Source organism: Mixophyes fleayi, chromosome 3 (genome assembly GCF_038048845.1).
Source record: "Mixophyes fleayi isolate aMixFle1 chromosome 3, aMixFle1.hap1, whole genome shotgun sequence".
In the NCBI taxonomy this organism is placed as follows: Eukaryota; Metazoa; Chordata; class Amphibia; order Anura; family Limnodynastidae; genus Mixophyes; species Mixophyes fleayi.
In genome coordinates this window covers 288,924,813-288,943,872 of record NC_134404.1, presented here as the reverse complement: position 1 = coordinate 288,943,872, position 19,060 = coordinate 288,924,813, and the positions used below count along the sequence as shown (strand labels likewise).

General features: G+C 44.6%; 1 protein-coding gene across 1 annotated transcript in view; it reads left to right on the top strand.

Annotated features, from left to right (window-relative positions):
• The first annotated feature begins 363 nt into the window (after positions 1-363).
• ANAPC1 (anaphase promoting complex subunit 1) overlaps positions 364-19,060 on the top strand; it is a 105,597-nt gene continuing 86,900 nt past the window's right edge. Inside the window, exons 1-9 of the mRNA XM_075203757.1 lie at positions 364-527; positions 1,597-1,833; positions 2,881-3,042; positions 3,578-3,629; positions 10,245-10,345; positions 11,110-11,192; positions 11,931-12,004; positions 12,193-12,338; positions 12,865-13,091. Of these exons, the coding sequence (XP_075059858.1) occupies positions 1,621-1,833; positions 2,881-3,042; positions 3,578-3,629; positions 10,245-10,345; positions 11,110-11,192; positions 11,931-12,004; positions 12,193-12,338; positions 12,865-13,091 (1,058 nt within the window). The 5' untranslated portion in view covers positions 364-527; positions 1,597-1,620. The remainder of the gene's footprint in view (positions 528-1,596; positions 1,834-2,880; positions 3,043-3,577; positions 3,630-10,244; positions 10,346-11,109; positions 11,193-11,930; positions 12,005-12,192; positions 12,339-12,864; positions 13,092-19,060) is intronic.

The following is a 19,060-nucleotide window of genomic DNA, read 5'->3' as shown; positions in this document are numbered from 1 at the left end:
CAGAAATGTTGGGCGTAATGAATTTATAGTTTAGCTGTTGGTATGGGCTTTTCATCCTAATTTCAGTGGTAATTCAGAACCAATCATGAATCTGTATTGAGTTACCGAATTTCCTAGTTTACTCTAGGTATTACAGAAAGTTTCTCAGGAGAACAGTAAGTTAGCACATAAATTCATCCTGTCATGTAAAAGAGGTGAATATAGAGATAATAAAACTGCAGTTTCTCTCCTCCAATTCAATGGCATTACCATGCGTACGCAGACACGCCGTCCTCTGACGTCACTTCTTCCTGTACCAAGATGTCCGCCATACACTTCACAGGCTTCACTGATTCCCTCCCCTCCCGGTGCGCACTGGCTGGCGGGAAATTTCAAGATGGCCGCGTCCATTTGAACCGCTTTCCCTGATCTGTCTGAATAGAAAGCGCCTTCTTGCATTATCGCTCTTTAACTTGCATTAAGAAGAAGTTCTGCACCTGGCTCTTCTCTAGCGCCGAGACACAGACGGACGATTACTTTATAACCAGGTCTGTGTGGGCATCCCCAGACAGGGTGCCATTCATTTCTCCGTATGACGTTTTTAACACCGTTAAATACATTTGACATAAAACATGACGTGATGCAAAGAACATCCCGGTCTAATAAAACAAGCTATTCCTAGTAAAATAGGAAGTCCCTTATACAGCTACACTCATTTCGGTCATGCAGATGTGTGCCTTGACAGCTGGTTTTGAGAAATCGTTACTTCTTTTGTAATTGTCATTACCTTATATTTATTTAATCACCAAATATTTTTTTTTGCAATAGTAAAGAAATAACAAGTTGAGTGCTCTGCAAATAAAATCATGCTGGAAACTCTTTGTGGTTATTGAAAATGTACATTTCAAAACTATAGTAATTACTACCTACCACTATGTATAGGCACTCCACGAGAATCATGTGCTAGGTTTAAAACTATAGACCTCAAAGTGTAAGAAATAGTTAATAGCTGTGAATGTAAACAAAGATACAATGCTAATAACAGAGTTGAAGAGGTGGCTTAATATTTGAAGTTTCATGTTTTAAAGCAGTTACTTACAGCTTTTGTTGTGCAAAATGTTTGCCCTTATTCGGGGACCCTAAGAGAAGAGATATGGTTAATTAATAGAACATACTGCATTTCTGACAATAAGTGGCCCACAAATACAAATTCTAGTTCCTACATGGGTTAAGGACCCACAGGTTGCACATCTCCTTTATAAAGCCTTTAATTTGAGGCTCCCTGCGCTTCGCTACTTTTTCTAAAAGTCTGCCTAGAGTTCATTGGCAAAAAAGAAATTTGTAAGTAACTGCAATCCAAGTGTGTGGTAGGAAAACGGCATTGGGACATGTTGCTGGTTACGTTTAATGTTATCTTGCAAAATATATCAAATATTTCTGGGAATATGTCACTTCATTTTTGTTGACATACTAATTTTAACAACATAATTTGTAATATGATATTATCTGAATTAATAGAACATTTCCTAACATTTCAAGCAATGTCAAGAGTGCATTGAATATATATTGTATGGCTTAGGGATTATGCTATTTTTACTGTGTGAAATACATTTTTAGAAATAATGTGGATATTTGGAACCCATGTCGAACATCTATGAAGAGAGGCAAACAATGATTGCAGCAGGGGATTTGCAGGAGTTTGTTCCTTTTGGCCGTGATCACAGCAAGCACCACCCCAATGCATTGAATCTCCAGCTCCGGCAGCTGCAGCCAGCCTCTGAGCTGTGGTCTTCTGATGGGGCTGCCGGCTTAGTAGGATCCCTTCGGGAGGTAACAATCCACGAGAAGCAAAAGGTAAGTTAGACATTGGTGACAAGCTTTCTTTTTCTTGTTTGTAGGATTGTTTATGTTTCTAAAGTGCATCTAGGTTGCTAATGCACACAATGGGGGACATTCATGAAAACTGGTGCAAAGGATGTTTATCGTTTTCTACCCAATTTCCTAATACATTTCTTAAACTTCTTTGGTGATTTGAAAAACTGTGTATTAATCATCTGTTTGGTTTACCTGGTATACAATGAATAACGTGTACTGCAAATTATTTTGTTATAAACAGAAAATATTGAAGTCATTAGTTATAACTGATTTGTTGCAATATCTGTGGTTTAGTATGTAGCAGAGAACATTTGTTTCCATTTAAATGTATAACATAGTGTTGATGATGGATATCAGAAGCTACTTTAATGTTTAACACTTAACTTAACCTGATCCCAGAGCATAGGGATGAATTAGGGTTGGTGGCAGTGAGAGTTAATATTATGAATTCCAAGATGGATAATGTCTGAGGAGAAAAAAGCTTGTAGCACTTGTTAATTGTTAGATTGTAGTACTATCCAATGTAGTAGTTCCATTGCTAATAAAGTAGCCCTTAATTTGTGGAATAAACATTTGGTGGCCACGTATTGCTGTCATATTATAGTGTAATACTGCAGTACAGTTGTATACATATAGGAAACTAAACATTTTTATGTAACTTATCATCATCAACATTTATATAGCGCCAGCAAATTCCGTAGCGCTTTACAATTGGGAACAAACATTTATAAGACAATACTGGGTAATACATACAGAGGAAAGAGGAAAGTGTGATAGGTATATTGTATTGCTATTGGTAACGGTTTTGTTTATTTTTTTCAAACTATATAACATTTGAAGGATCACTATTTGCCATAGTTACACACCCAGAAGCCTAAAAAGTATTTTTTTTTACCTATATTTGAGCTAATACTGTGGAATATTGTGCATTTACTTCCAATCTTGGGATAATATTTGTGACATAAGTGAACAGGGATATTGCGACCCTTCAGAGTAACTGGACTGCAATTGTTCTGTGTTCCTTAGGAAAGTTGGCATCTAAGGAAAGGTGTTGGTGACCCTGGTGAAGATGTGGAGTATGATGAGGAGCTTTATGTGGCTGGGAACATGGTGATCTGGAGCAAAGGCAGCAAAATTAATGCAGCTGCAGTTCATAAAGCCTTTACTGTTGACAGCCCAGTTTTACAGGTAAAAATTCAAACTAATTACTTTTCTCACTAAGAACCTTGGAGGTTGCTGGGATGCATTTCAGTCGCATGGACTGCCATGGTTTGTTATACCCTTTTATGGGAACATTTGTCTCCTTCAGCAGTAGAGGGACATAGAACGGATGGGCTAGGTTCTATTCTAGGAGGCAGGCACTGCACATAAACAAACTAACTCTTCCTCTTAAAGGATGATAATGTGTGTGGAGGGGTTTATTCTCCTTCACTAGAAGAGACCCAAATTAGTTAATTTCCAGACCTATAGCTCCTTATGCTTCTTGGCTGCAGTACAGGCATGAGACCATTCCTCAAGGTCATTTTTGTCATTATTTGTACTTGAGTTTCTTTCTGGTGTTTAAGCAGTGATTCGGGCTATAAGGAAATGGACAATCATGATATCCCTGGATATCAAGGTTGCCTGCCTTCATATGTCAATGTAGGAGGGCCACCAGCGCTTCCTACTATTTGATTTCAAGCAAACCCAATTAAAATCGTTCACATGTTTACTTTGTTTGCAGGCCCTCTGGTGTGACTTTACCGTATTAAGTGATAAATCAGAAAATGATGAAGGTAAGTCAAGTATTGTTTAATCTGAAGAACACATTAACACTTTTAAAAGTAATTTCTCTTTCATCCAGTCTGGGGGACACTGCTTACCATGGGGTTGTGGAGGGGAGCTTGGGGAGTTGGCACCTAACTAGTTAACTTTAGTACTGCCGACAGACCCCTCCCCTCTACAATCCCCCTGCCCCCTCTTGTTCAGTTTGTTTTAGGTGCCCGTGAGTTGGGCTGTGTTTTATTGTACTGTTAGTAATTTTCTTTTTATTTCATTTATTTTCTTTTGAAAAACTTTTTTTTTTAGGTGGCAGCGCTGGTGTGTGTTCTGCTATAGAGAACACACACAGCAGACCAGCGGCAGGCACTTCCCTGATCAGATGAGAGCCAGCGGCTCTCACTGACAGGGATAGATAGAACGAGTGCCTGAATTAGGAGTGACAAGCGGTCTCACCGGACCGCTGTCACTCCTGAAGCCTCCCCGATAACCGGCGCTGCCACTGCAGGCATAGAGCGCCAGATATCTGTAATAGCGGTGGCCATCTTGGATCCGGACAAGCGCTATTTAGGAGGAGAGGAAGAAGGGGGCTATACTAGGATCCCCCCTCATGCATAGGAGGGGGCATCTGGTACCATCCGCTGCGGAGACCTCCCCTGGAGGTCTCCATTACTCTGCCACATTAACCCCGTTTTTTTTTACTGATTGGGAGCTGCATGGACAGCATTACAGAAGGGGGAGAGCTAGGACATAGAGCTCCCCCCCCCCCCCTCCTTCCAGAGAGAGATGGTCTGTCTTCTGGCGCCAAGGAGAAGCCCGGGAAGAGAGATCAGAGCTGTGGGAGCAGACACCAGGATACTGCTGCTGGACTTCTCCCCTGTTTGGCCTATGGGCTAAGTATTGATTTATTTAAACACATATTCTGTACTGCTGTGTACAAGTGGGCTAGTAGGGGTTATTTTATAGTTCTCCTACTTGCTTATGTATTTTATTGTGTTTAAAAATTTTACAAGTACACCTTTTATATCTAGATAAGTTGATTACTTGTAGTTTACTCCTCTCTCTCTCCACTCATTATATGTCTGTCTCTCTCTCTCTCTCTCTCTCTCTCTCTCTCAACTCAGCTAAATTTTACAATTTTAGTCTGTGTGTTTGGTGTGCCTTCCTTTATTAAGAAATGTCAGATAAGGGAAAGGGCCCTATTGCTAAATATTTTACATGTTCTAAATGTCATGTTAAATTACCTAATGGCCAGAAGGACCCGTTGGCGCTATGCTCTGCCTGCGAAGCAGAGGTCACATCTGTGCAAACCCAGCAAACGTCAGCCCCACCGACTGAGGAACCGGCCTGGGTGGCCTCCCTATCGCAGTCGGTTTCCTCTTTAGCTCAGATGGTTTGCCAATTCAATCAGTTGTGGTCTAGTGTTGTAACCTCGGTGGCTAATAATCCTAGTACACAGCTACTGCCACAGGTTCTATTGGAGCCTCTATGCCAGGGCCTTCCTCCTTACAGACGGACCAGGCCTCTGTTCCCACAGAACCGCCATGGTCCACAGCATTTAAAAGGGGTTTGGATAAGCTGAACCAGTTATTTGAATCCCCTAACATCCCGCCTTCTAAAAGAAAGCGTCCTAGGTCTGATAATCCCCTTATGGTCCTTTCAGACATTGAGGAGGTTTCAGAGGAAGAAGGGGAAATTAATTCTGATCCTGACCAGGTTCAACCTTTGAGTCAGGAAGAAAGTTCTAAAAGCCAATTTATTAATGATTTGGTTTTAGCAGTAAGACAAGCTTTGGACCTCCCAGAACCGGAGGATCCTATTTTTAGAGACAGAACTCTCTTTAAGAAGGCCAAAAGAAAGGCTAGCCGTTTTCCACCTTCTGTAGAGCTTAAGGATATTGCTGAAGGAGCCTGGAAACAGCCTGATAAAAGGTTCTCTGTACCTAAAAGATTCTCCTCCCTGTATCCGTTACAGGAGGAAGATGTGGCCCGCTGGGAGACTATTCCAAAGGTCGATATCCCTATTGCCCGATTGGCCAAACACACCTTGCTCCCAACCCCGTATTCAGCATCTCTGCAGGATGTCAATGACCGTAGGGTAGAGTCTCAGCTGAAATCTATATTTGCAGCTGCGGGTTCTTCCTTTAGACCCACTTTTGCTTCAGCTTGGGTGGCTAGAGCCATGGAAACATGGGCAGACCAGTTAGCAGAGGCCTTACAGGACTCTGACTTACTTCCCCTGGCTTTGCATTTAAAGGAGGCATCGGGGTACCTTTATGAGGCGGCCCAGAACACTGCAGCTGTTTCATCTTCTATTCAGGCTGCATCTATGGCTGAAATCCTGGAAAGGAGATGCGGAATCAAAAAAGTCAGTGAAAACCATTCCTTTTTCTGCAGCAGGTTTGTTCGGCCCGGAATTGGATACCCTGATCTCTCAGGCAACGGGGGGCAAAAGCACTTCCTTGCCGGTATTCCATAGTAGGAGCCATAACCCTCGGGTCAGCTCCTTTCGCCAGCCTTTTCGGGGGACTTCCTTACCTAGGGGTCAGTCCTTTCGAGGCAGGCATCCCAATTCTCGAGGCTCCTCTGCCAGGGGGAGATCCTCGTTTGCAGGTAGGCGTCATACCTCCAAGACCCAGGAGAAGCCAGCATCCTAACGACCACCCTGTTCCTTTGAAGGGGGCGCCAGTGGGGGGACGTCTGTCTTTGCTTCAAGAACAATGGACAGCGTCCTCTCAAGATCCTTGGATTCGGGGCATTATATCAGAAGGGTACAGAATAGACCTACTGGGCACGGCTCCACATCGTTTCTTCTTAACTCCATTACCCCGAGATCCATCAAGACGCCAGGCAATACAGGATTGTGTTGCCTCTCTTCTTTCTCAAAAAGTTATCAGCAAGGTCCCAAACTACCAGAAAGGACAGGGCTTCTATTCAAACCTGTTTCTGGTCAAGAAGCCGGATGGCTCCTTTCGGCCCATCTTAAACTTAAAGGGCCTCAATGTGCACTTAAGGGTGGACAAGTTTCGGATGGAATCCCTGAGGTCAGTGATAAACGGCCTAGAAAATAATCAGTTTTTGGCGTCCATAGATATAAAGGACGCTTACCTCCACGTTCCCATTTGGATCCACCACCAATCTCTCCTGAGATTCACAGTGGGATCCTCCCACTATCAGTTCCGGGCCCTCCCATTCGGCCTCTCCACAGCGCCGAGAGTTTTTACGAAGATCATGTCAGTTATGGCAGCATGTCTTCACCTACAGGGAGTTCAGGTAGTTCCTTATTTGGACGACCTGCTCATCAAATCTTCCTCGGAGATTGGCTTAAGGCATCACTTATCCCTCTCCTTGGCAGTTCTCGAGGGCCATGGATGGCTAATAAACCTAAGGAAATCTCAGATGATCCCGTGTCAACGCATGGTTTTCCTAGGGCTCATTATGGATACCAGTCAGCAAAAGGTATTCCTGCCCGTCGAGAAGATCAGTTCTATTCAGAGTGTAACAACTCAGGTCTTGACTTCTACCAGCCCCTCAATGCACTTGTGCATGCGGCTGCTGGGAAAGATGGTGGCCTCCTTCGAGACCCTTCCATTCGGTCGAGCTCATTCCCAATGTTTTCAGTGGGATCTGCTAAAAAAATGGTCGGGATCCCACCTACGCTTGGATCTCCAGAAAATATCTCTATCCCCAAGGACGATAGAATCACTCCAGTGGTGGCTAGTCCTGGATCACTTGAGGGTGGGCAGGTCCTTCACTCCATGCTCATGGATCATAGCCACGACGGGCGCCAGCCTAAAAGGTTGGGGGGCGGTAATCCTGCACCTCCGACTCCAGGGACTTTGGTCGGTACAGGAAGCAGCCCTATCTATCAATGTGCTGGAATTGAAGGCTATTCTTTTAGCCCTCTGGGGGGCCCAGTCCCCCCTCCAGAACCAACCGGTCAGAGTCCAGTCCGACAATGCTACAGCCGTGGCATATATCAACAGACAGGGAGGAACCAAGAGTGTAGCTGCAATGAAGATTGCCGCTCAAATTTTGGTTTGGGCAGAACAATATGTCCCTGCAATCTCCGCAGTTTTCATTCCAGGAATAAGAAATTGGGAGGCCGACTACTTAAGTCGAAACCAGATGATGCCGGGGGAGTGGTCACTCCATCCGGAAGTTTTCCAGTCTCTGGTTCAGAGGTGGGGTCTTCCGGACATAGATCTCATGTCTTCCAGACACAACAGAAAGGTTCACAGGTTCTGCGCAAGGGAAAGAGACCCCTTAGCGGTGGCAGTGGACGTCATGACGATGTCATGGGAATTCAGGTTGGGATACCTATTTCCTCCGATTCCCATGCTTCCTCGCGTACTCAGACGAGTAAGACAGGGGGGTCTGCCAGTAATTCTGATAGCTCCCTCATGGCCGCGCCGAGTCTGGTAGGCGGAAATAATCTCTATGGCAGAAGGACAGGGAATTCCTCTTCCATCTCGAGACGACCTGCTCCTGCAGGGTCCCTTCCGTCACCAGAATTTACCTCAGCTCACTTTAACGGCATGGCTGTTGAAGCCAGCCTCTGGAGGGCTAGAGGTTTTTCTCCCAGAGTAGTAGACACTTTAATGCGAGCCAGAAAGCCAGTTTCAGCTCGCATATATCATCGGATTTGGAGAGCTTACATCCGATGGTGCGAAGACAGGACATGTCCCTCGTCTTCCTTTCGTCTCCCTCGCTTGTTGGCTTTCCTTCAGAATGGCCTGGAGGCAGGGCTTCGATTAGGTTCCCTTAAAGTTCAGGTATCGGCTCTTTCAGTGTTTTTTCATCTGAAACTAGCGGATTTACCAGATATCAGGACCTTCCTCCAGGGAGTCCTGCATATTCAACCTCCTTATGTTCCGCCTACAGCACCATGGGATCTTAACCCAGTGCTGGATATGCTTAAAGGACCTCCCTTTGAGCCTTTAATTGGCGCAGATTTAAAGTGGTTGACCTGGAAGGTCCTCTTTCTTTTGGCTATTGCATCTGCGCGTAGGGTATCGGAATTAGGAGCACTGTCTTGCCGGGAACCATATTTGGTTTTCCACAACGACAGAGCGGTGTTGAGAACCCTTCCTTCCTTCGTTCCTAAGGTAGTTTCGGCCTTTCACCTGAACCAGGAAATTGTAGTTCCGGTCTTTTCATCTACTTCCCATTCGGATCAGCAATCTATGGAAAAGTTAGATGTGGTTAGGGCTCTACGCGTTTATGTCAAAAGAACTTCTCTGATTAGACGTACCGATTCTCTATTTGTTCTTTATGATGCCAATAAGAGAGGCTGGCCAGCCTCTAAACAGTCCATTGCAAGATGGATTACGGCAACCATTAAACAGGCTTACATAAGGGCTAACCGCCCATTCCACCAGATCGGTAGGGGCGTCGTGGGCAGTAAGAAATGGGGCTTCTGCAGACCAGCTTTGCAGGGCAGCCACCTGGTCTTCTGTCCATACATTTACAAAATTTTACCAGTTTAATGTATTTGGATCCACTGATGCAAATTTCCCTCGTAGTGCTTTACAAGCGGGATTTTCAGAGTAGTCCCACCCTTAGGGGGCTGCTTTAGAATGTCCCCATGGTAAGCAGTGTCCCCCAGACTGGATGAAAGAGAAAAGAGGATTTATGTACTCACGTTAAATCCGTTTCTCTGATTCCGTCTGGGGGACACTGCGATCCCTCCCTTCTGCTTTTCTTCTGTGTGTTCTTGTTTGACTGGCCTTTACTCCTTGGGCTTTTTAATTAACTGAACAAAAGGGGGCAGGGGGATTGTAGAGGGGAGGGGTCTGTCGGCAGTACTAAAGTTAACTAGTTAGGTGCCAACTCCCCAAGCTCCCCTCCACAACCCCATGGTAAGCAGTGTCCCCCAGACGGAATCAGAGAAACGGATTTAACGTGATTACATAAATCCTCTTTTTTCTTTATTATATACACTTTTGACTAAACCAAGATTATGATAATATTGCTTCAGTACTTTGCAGGGAAAATATCAATTTTGTAGAAACATGCCAGAGCTAGATTTAACCATGTAATTACCATGTTACTGTATACATTAATGGGTAGGCTGAACGTCATGTTTGGCAGATGTGCTAGTTTCACAGAGAAGACCGATTTTATTTCAAAGTCTTACCTGGTTGAATTTTATATTTAAGGGGGGTGGAGTCCATGATTTTTTCTATAAATGCTTTAAAATGACCCCTGAAAGTGGCCCGCACAGTGTACTTGGCTTTTTCCCCAATTATGTGCACTTTACACAAGTTTGCTGAACCGGTGATCACATGATGACCTTGCCGTGATTCCCTAGCAACCCCAAGTTCTACTTCTACCATGAGGAACATAGTGTTAATATTGAACATTGTTTTACTGATCACGTACCTGGGGATCCAATGGAACAAAGACTGAGAATGACAACCCAGTTCCAGTGTGGTGTAGGAGCAAAAAAATGCTCATCTACCAAGTGTACAGAACGGTGATCTACGTCCTGTTGTACTAAGGCCAAGAGCCCCAGAACATTGACCAATGTTGGGCAGTAATTACTAGGTTAAAGTGTTTCTCCCCACTAAAAATATTTTCATAATGAGATGTGCAGGCACCTTGTTTTGAATATATTGTACTTATTCTTAGGTCAAGATAAAGTGGAGAAATGCATCTGTATCCTGCAAAGCTCCTGTATTAATGTCCATAACACAGAAGGGAAGGATTACATCGCACCTTTGCCTTTTCAAGTAAGGTGGAGTATAGTTCTTCTGGTCGGCATTGTTGAAATTGGGTATATCTTTGTCAAAAATGAAACCTTTTCTAAGTGTACATTTCTATTTCAGAATTTCAAAATGTAAAGTACACAGGTATCTGTTGCTATTGATATTACTGAACTGATAAGAATCTTTGGGGGGTATTCAATTGTTAGCGTTAACGAAAAAAAACGAGCGCTCAAAAAATCTTAGCGTTAATACGGTAATTACTCGCGGAATTTGAGCGGCGAGCTGAAATTCCGTGAGTAAACTACCGTATTAACGCTTTTCACGCGCAATATTACCGTATAAACGGTAATATTTTTTGAGCGCTCGTTTTTTTCCGTTAACGCTAACAACTGAATACCCCCCATTATGCTCTAGAGTATGGTTCGCCATCTGCTCCATAAAAGGGGCAAACCTATTAACAAAAATAAATTGAAAATCGTACATGCTGATCCTTGTCTTGATGGTTTGCAGAAGCACAGTGGTCATTTCACACCTCTTCATTTATCAAGAGATTTAGTTTAATACGATCTTTTTTTTGGACTCAGGAGTGTAAATGATCACTCAAAATATTTGTTTTTTTCTTTTAATTTATTTAATTTACTCATTGTAATTGGTTGTTTATCAATTTTACATTATGCCATTCATGGAAAAATTTACTTCATTAGCATTGATTATTTATATTTTTTTGTATGTATAATGTAAGCTGCTTTGAAATACTTATGTTTTCACATTGTTTCTATATTCTTCAGGTAGCTAATGTTTGGCCCACAAAATATGGCTTATTGTTTGAGCGGAACAGTTACTCATATGAAGTACCACAAAGTCCACCTAGGTATGTGCTGTGTTAATGCTTTGTTCTCAGTGACAACACTATTAGAAATTGCACAGCAGCTACAGTAGTAGATATGCAGAAATGTAACAGCCTTAAATTCAGCACCGTAGAGCCAGCTAAGGCTAGATATGAGTCTACAGACTACTACTGTATGCCTACTGTCCAGCCTCATTATGCTAGATTTTTTTCTTGTGTGAGAAAAAATATAATGTTGGCTTCATCCTTTTTCTTTATTAGTGATTCAGGGCAAACTAAATGAAGGGGTTAAGTCCCCCCCCTCCAGAAGGCAGGGCATTTCTGAAGGGAAAATAATAGCCTCTATTGACAAAGTAGTACCAGTTTTGGTGAGTGGTTACCCTTTCCCACCCTAAATTTTTCTTTAAGATGCTCCCATTAGTCTGTGTCCCCCAGATTGCTGATGGAGAAAATGAGATTTTTTTTTTTTTTTTTGCTTTGTTCTCCCTCAAAGAAGTTGATTTATATAGGATTTTTTGGCCCCTTCCCCATCGCTCTTTGTAAATTGACACTACCTGAACAGAAGGAGGATTAGTGATTGGAGAGGAAGCCTCCTTTCTATTCAAGGTGCCATCCATCTTGAGGTGGGACTTGGTTCATCTATGCCCAATTTTTTTTCAGAGAAAATTTTTTTATCAGTAAGTTTTATAGGATATTTTTGTACATATGAATCAGATTATATTTTATTTTTGCTTTATTATGCTTTTTTAATTATTATTGTAGGGAACCTTTGCCAACGATATTCAGCATGTTGCATCCATTAGATGAAATCACTCCTCTTGTGTGCAGATCAGGTGGTAAGTTCTCCTCTCACTTTGCAGATGTTTTCAATCTTTCAGTACGATAATGTTTGCAGTACTTGTTCTTCACTGGTGAATTAACTATATCTTGATCTGCTAGCAAAATCTCTGCTGGATACAGAACATGTTTCTATAGTATGCAGTTTATATCTTGGCATTTCAGTAAACTATTCATCTTATTACAGGCATATTTGGCAGCTCTCGAGTGCAGTATGTTTCAGACCAGACTTTAAGGATTGTTTTTACTAATGTTGACCCTTCCATTGTGATGACCTATGATACTGTGCAGGGTTCTCATAGCGTATGGGCTCTACGGAAAGTCAAAACGGAGGTAAGAGGCAAGAACTTGTTAGTTGTAGTAACGTCTAAAGTAGTGCATTTATAAGTTTTATAACCGCTTTGAATAACCACAAAACCTAAACCTTGTATATAAAAAAATAAACCACTATTAACATTCCTAAATATACATGTATATGTTTTAGGAACTTATGATAATGGAATAAAGTTGTGACTATGGGGGAGTTATTTTCCTACACACAACTGGCTTCCTGATTGCTACACTATTGCAAGTCATAGCAGGCAGGCACTTGTAACCACTTTCTGCAGGCATTTACTGATAGATATATATATATATATATATATATATATATATATATATATATATATATATATATGTTGTGAATTTTAAATTTAGCTCCTTTTAACAGTTCTTTAATGTGTTCAATTGTATCACTACAGCATTGTGCAGTCCTACACACTTGGATGTTACTTCATTGTTATGATGTCACTAATATTGGTTTTGTTTATACTATAATTAGTCTTTGCTTGCTTATGCTTTTTGTGTCCTTTTCATGTAGGAACAGAATGCAGTCTTGAAATATCCAGATCAGTTGGGCACCCCACAGCATGGGTTGATGAACAGCTCTCTCACAGCTCACCTACGCAGTGTTTCCAAAGGAGATTCCCCAACAGCCTCTCCTTTTCAGAACTATTCATCCCTTCACAGCCAGAGTCGCTCAGTGTCTTCTCCCAGCATCCATTCTCGTTCCCACTCCCCTTCTATTTCTAACATGGCTGCTCTCAGGTGAGGAATCACAGTAATGTCATTTCTCTTTCCTAACATTGGGGGACACTGCGATATATTGGGGAATAGTAGGTTGGCTAGGAGTTTTGGCACTTATAAACTTGTTGGTTTTCCACACTCCTCCCCTACTATGCCCCTCCTCTCCAGCCCAGAACCCAGTTTTTTGTAAGTGCCTAGGAGATAGGTCACTTCGGTATAGGCTCCCGCCTATACTTTAGTTAGTTTACTTTCCATGTTTTTATTTTATTACCCTTCTTTTTTCTTGTATTGGGTGTCCCATTGTTTCATGTCTTAAGTTATACCTAACATCTCTATATGTATATATAAATGGCTATGCAGAAATGGATTCCCTGTACCCTTGTTGTTTCATTCACAACTACTAAATCTGCAGCAGTTGTTGCTTAATTTAAGGCAGCATATAAAAGCCTTTGATCCCTCCCCAGTAATGTTGCTCTCCTTGTATTTCTCTTTCATCCATCTGGGGGACACTGCTAACCATGGGTGGTAGAGTAGGGTAGGGAGGAGTCTGGCACCCAATTAGTTAATCTTTTGCTGCTGACAGGCATATACCCGCCCCTTCCCCACAGAACTCAGTTTGAAGTAGGTGCCCTAGGAGTATGGGCTGAAGTTTGGGGAGCTGCACAGTGAACTGAGTTCACTGGGTTTAGGCTTTTTTTGTTTTAATAGCTGTTGACATAGTGCACGAGTGGTTTTGTAAAACAGAGCGCACTCGTGAACAGAGAAGGACTGTACAGCAGGGGAGCCGCGGCACCCGCTGACAGGTTAGAAACAGTGAGACTTCTCGCAGCAGAGTGAGGCGCTGCCACAGGCAGTAAGCGCCGGTGCTCTTGCCGTCCCCGGGGCCATGGAATATACACACCTCCCCTATTCAAGGAAAAAGGAGGGGTAACTTGAGCTAATGGTCGCGCTATTCAGCGCTTTGCAGAGGGGAACAGAGGAGCGGATAGCAGCGATTCCACTCACAGGAAATGTGTGGAAATTGCTGTCAGTCTGCACAGGTGAAACAGAGAGAGCCAGGGAGGGGGAAGTTAGAAAACCTCCCCCCCCCCCCTCCCTCGCTGAGTGAGCAGGTGGAAGATTAACCAAATTACAAAGGAAGGAAGGGCACAGCAGTCATTTGGAGGAGGCACAGCTGCTGGCAAACATCTCCCTGCTAAGTATCATTTATTTTCTCTATATTGCATGGATATAGAAGTATAATTGTTATGGGCATATATATATTAAGTAGAGCCTGTATAAAACAACAAAATTTAGCTCTCCTGTGTTGATTCAGAAATGCTGTAATGTGTTAAACATAATTAGTTAGTATTTCTGATAACTATTGAGTGTTTGTGCTTGTCTGGTTGTTTATGGCTTTGTTTTTTCTCCTAATAATGGCTGATAAAAGTAAATCAACACGTGCTAAACATATGATCTGTTCAAAGTGTAATGTTAAATTAACTAGTGAACGTCTGGATCAGGGGCTTTGTGCTGGTTGTGCTGTGACACCTGTAATATTGCAGCCTAAAGACAGCCCTATTCAGGGGACAAAGCCTTCAGAGTGGATGGCAACCATTTCACAGGGGGTTAATACCCTTGTGAACCTGTTATCAATCTAAACCAGCAGAGATCCCAGTGGTGGCTTTGAGACTTTCATCTACCTCTGAGATACAACCCCCAGTGAAGTTAGGAGGGGAAATGAGTAGTTCATTACCTCCAGAGGTTGTACAATTTCCTTCCCCGGCACTGCAAGAGTCACCCCACAGCGGGGAGGCGGGATGGTCGGCAGTGGCTAGAGGTCTTGACCGACTAAACCAATTGCTGGAAAATCCTAGACATATTCGTAGTTATAAAAGACATAGATCAGCTAATACGCTGTTGTCTCTCTCTGATTCAGAGGGATCCTCAGTGGAGGAAGGTGAATTGTTAGAGGATTCTGATCTTTCATTAATAGAATCAGAAGGAAGCTCCAGGCACCAGGGTATGGACGATCTGGTAAAAGCAGTACGTCAGACCTTGGGGTTTATTGAAATAGAGGAGACGAGGTCCTTGGACTGACTGGTCTCTCTTTAAGAAGGCTTCTAAACAGGTGGTCAGGTTCCCTCCCTCAGCAGACCTGAGAGATATTGCAGAGGCCTCTTGGAAGCATCCGGACAAGAGGTTCACTGTACCTAGAAAATTTGGTTCATTATATCCTTTACAAAAGGAGATCATGACCAGATGGGAACAGGTGGCGAAAGTAGATGCGCCTGCGGCGAGACTGGTTCGCCAGACCACGTTACCTGTACCAGGAACGCCAGCCGTACAGGATTCGACCAATCGTAAGTTGGAAACTTTTGAAATCGGTCTTTACGGCTGCTGGTACAAACTTCAGACCGGCATTATCTTCGGCCTGGGTAGCAAGGGCTATGGAAGTCTGGCCTGGGCAGTTAGAGTCCGCATTACAGGATTCTGAACTGCTCCCCCTGGCCATGCACCTTAAGGAGGCGGCAGGATAGATATATATATATATGAGGCGGCCCAGAATTCAGCCTCCATATCATCTTTATTTCTGCTACAGAAGTAGCAGCAAGAAGAACATTATGGTTAAGAGCCTGGGATGCGGATTTGGAGTCTAAAAGATCATTAGAATCCATTCCGTATACTAGTGGGATGCTATTTGGTCCAGAGTTGGACTCCTGGATCTCACAGGCCTCGGGGGGGGGGGGGGGGGGGGGGGGGTAGGAGTACGTCCTTGCCTGTGAATGCTCCTAGACCCAGAGTTCCAATGTTTAGATCTCTTAGACAGCCTTTTCGCGGTGGCACGTCTGGCAGAGACAAGACAGTCGGCTCAAGGGCTGCTGGAGGTAGGAGACAGTCGCTTAGAGGAAGGTAATCCTTTTCCTCCACGGCAGCAAGGTCCTCTTCCGCCAAGCTGCCGGATAGACCGACAGCATGACTACCACTCTCCTCTGATGACGGAGGGTGGGGTGGGAGGACGGCTCCTGGGGTTTGCCCAGCAGTGGACAGAGTCTTTAGCGGACAGGTGGGTTCAGGGGATCATGAGAAGAGGTTACATGATAGAGTTGGTGGAGCCTGCTCCACACAGGTTTTTTGTAACCAGTTTACCCCGCTGTCCTCAAAAAAGACAGGCAATGCTTCTTTTAAAAAAGGTTATTGTACAGGTTCCGGAGTACCAAAGAAGAGAGGGGTTTTACTCAAACCTATTCTTGGTACAGAAACCGGATGGTTCATTCAGACCAGTGCTGAACCTCAAGCAGCTAAATCTGCATCTGAGAATAGATTCTTTCAGGGTGGAATCCCTAAGATCTGTCATAGATGGCCTGGAGGCAGGCCAGTTCATGGCATCAATAGACATCAGGGATGCCTATCTTCATGTGCCGATCTGGGAGGAGCATCAGCCGCTTCTCAGATTCACGGTAGGCTCAGCTCACTATCAGTTCAGAGCTCTTCCGTTCAGGCTTGCCACAGCTCCAAGAGTATTCACAAAGATTATGGCGATTATAGCAGCACTCCAAAGAGGTGCAGATTGTACCTTATTTGGACGATTTTCTAATCAAGGTGTCAACGGTTCAGTTGTTGGAACAACATCTTCGCCTTATGGTGAGGGTGCTGGAACAGCACGGTTGGCTCCTGAATGTAACAAAGTCACAAATGATCCCTTGTCAGAGAATGACATTTTAGGGACTAATAACGGACACTGCAGACAGCAGAGTTTTTCTTCCAGAGGACAAGATAAGGTCCTTGATGGAGTGGACAGACAGGGTTCTGTCACACAGGAGGCTGTCGGTACTCATGTGTATGAAGCTGCTAGGAAAGATGGTGGCATCTTTCGAGACGCTGCCATACGGAAGGATCCACTCCAGATGTCTTCAATGGGACATTCTGAGGAAGTGGTCGGGGTCTTTTATTATTATTATTATTATTATTATTATTATTATTATTATCGTTTATTTATAAGGTGCCACAAGGTTTCCGCAGCGCCGTACACAATACAAACAATGGACAGTACAGGGAATAACAGTACAATACAATAAACGAGTAGTACCAAGACTTCAGAGGCTCCAGGCAAGGCAAGTGTATGGAGGTTGGAGCAGAAGAGAAGGTAGCGAGACAGGAGGGAGGAGGTCCCTGCTCATACGAGCTTACATCCTATAGGGAGGGTAGACAGACGACAGGCACAGAGGATGTCGGAGGAGGGGAGCAAGCGCTCCCCTCTACTGAGGAGTGGAGTGAGGAGAGTGAGCATGGAGAGAGGGTTAGGTGGAAGGCTGGTAGGCAATGCGGAAGAGATGAGTTTTGAGTGCCCGTTTGAAGGAGCACAGGTTAGGGGACAAACGGATGCACCGTGGGAGGTCATTCCAGTGCAGGGGGGCAGCTCGAGAGAAGTCTTGAATTCTGGAGTGGGATGAGGTGATCAGAGTGGAGGAGAGGCGACGGTCATTGGCTGAACGCAGGGGCCGGGCGGGAGTGTGGATGGAGAGGAGATTGGAGATGTAAGGGGCAGTGGAGTGGGAGAGAGCCTTGTATGTGAGGGTAAGAAGTTTAAAACGGATTCTGTAAGAGAAGGGGAGCCAGTGTAGGGCAAGGCAGAGAGGGGAGGCAGAAGAGGAGCGGCGAGAAAGGAAGATAAGCCTCGCAGCCGCATTGGGTATAGAACGAAGGGGGGCGAGGCGAGAGCGGGGGAGGCCGGTGAGGAGAAGGTTACAGTACTCCAGCCGGGAAATAAGCGCGTGGATAATAGTTTTGGATGCTTCATGAGATAGGAAGGGCCGGATGCGGGCAATGTTGCGAAGTTGGAAGCGACAGGATTGGGCAAGGGATTGAATGTGAGGTGGCAAAAGAGAGCGAGGAGTCGAGGGTGACTCCCAGGCAGAGGAGTTGGGGGAGATGAGATAGTGGAGTTGTTGACAGTGATGGAGAGATCCATGTGGGATGGGGACTGAGACGGAGGGAAAACAATGAGTTCGGTTTTAGCAATGTTAATTTTGAGAAAGCGTGAGGACATCCAAGAGGAGATGGCAGAGAGGCAGTCAGATACACGAGAGAGGAGGGCGGGGGAAAGATCGGGAGAGGAGATGTAAAGTTGAATATCATCGGCGTATAGGTGATACTGAAGACCGAATGAGGTGATGAGAGCACCGAGGGAGGTAGTGTAGAGTGAGAAGAGTAGAGGGCCAAGAACAGAGCCCTGAGGGACTCCTACAGGGAGGACGGAGGGGGGGGAGGAAGATACAGAGAAGGAGCGTTTGGCGAGGTAAGAGGTGAACCAAGTGAGGACAGAGCCAGAGAGACCGAGAGAGTGAAGGGTCTGCAAGAGGAGGGGGTGGTCAACGGTGTCAAAGGCTGCAGATAGGTCAAGGAGGATGAGGAGGGAGAACTGACCCCTGGATTTAGCAGAGAGGAGATCATTCGTTACGTTGGCGAGTGCGGTTTCGGTGGAGTGGAGGAGGCGGAAACCAGATTGGAGGGGGTCAAGGAGGGAATTATCCGAGAGGTGACAGGTGAGGTGGTTGCAGACAATTCGCTCGAGAAGTTTAGAGGCATAGGGGAGAAGTGAAATGGGGCGGTAGTTGGCGAGTGAGGTGGGATCAAGATTGTTTTTTTTTTAGAATAGGAGTGATAAGGGCATGTTTGAAGGAGGAGGGAACAGTGCCAGAGGAGAGAGACAGGTTGAAGAGGTGAGCTAAATAGGCACAGACAGTGGGGGAGAGGGATCGGAGAAGGTGAGAGGGGATGGGATCCAAGTGGACGGGGGAGAGGAACGAATGAGGGAGTTGACTTCATCGCCCGTAGTAGGGCGGAAGGAGCACCAGGGTGGGATGTGGGAAGAGGGGGGAGCGAGGAGAGAAGCAGGAGAGGAAGGGGAGGAGGAGATACCAAGTCTGATGGCCTCAATTTTGGAGGAGAAAAGATGCAAAATCAGTAGCAGAGAGGGAGAGTGGGATAGGAGGAGGTGGAGGGGTGAG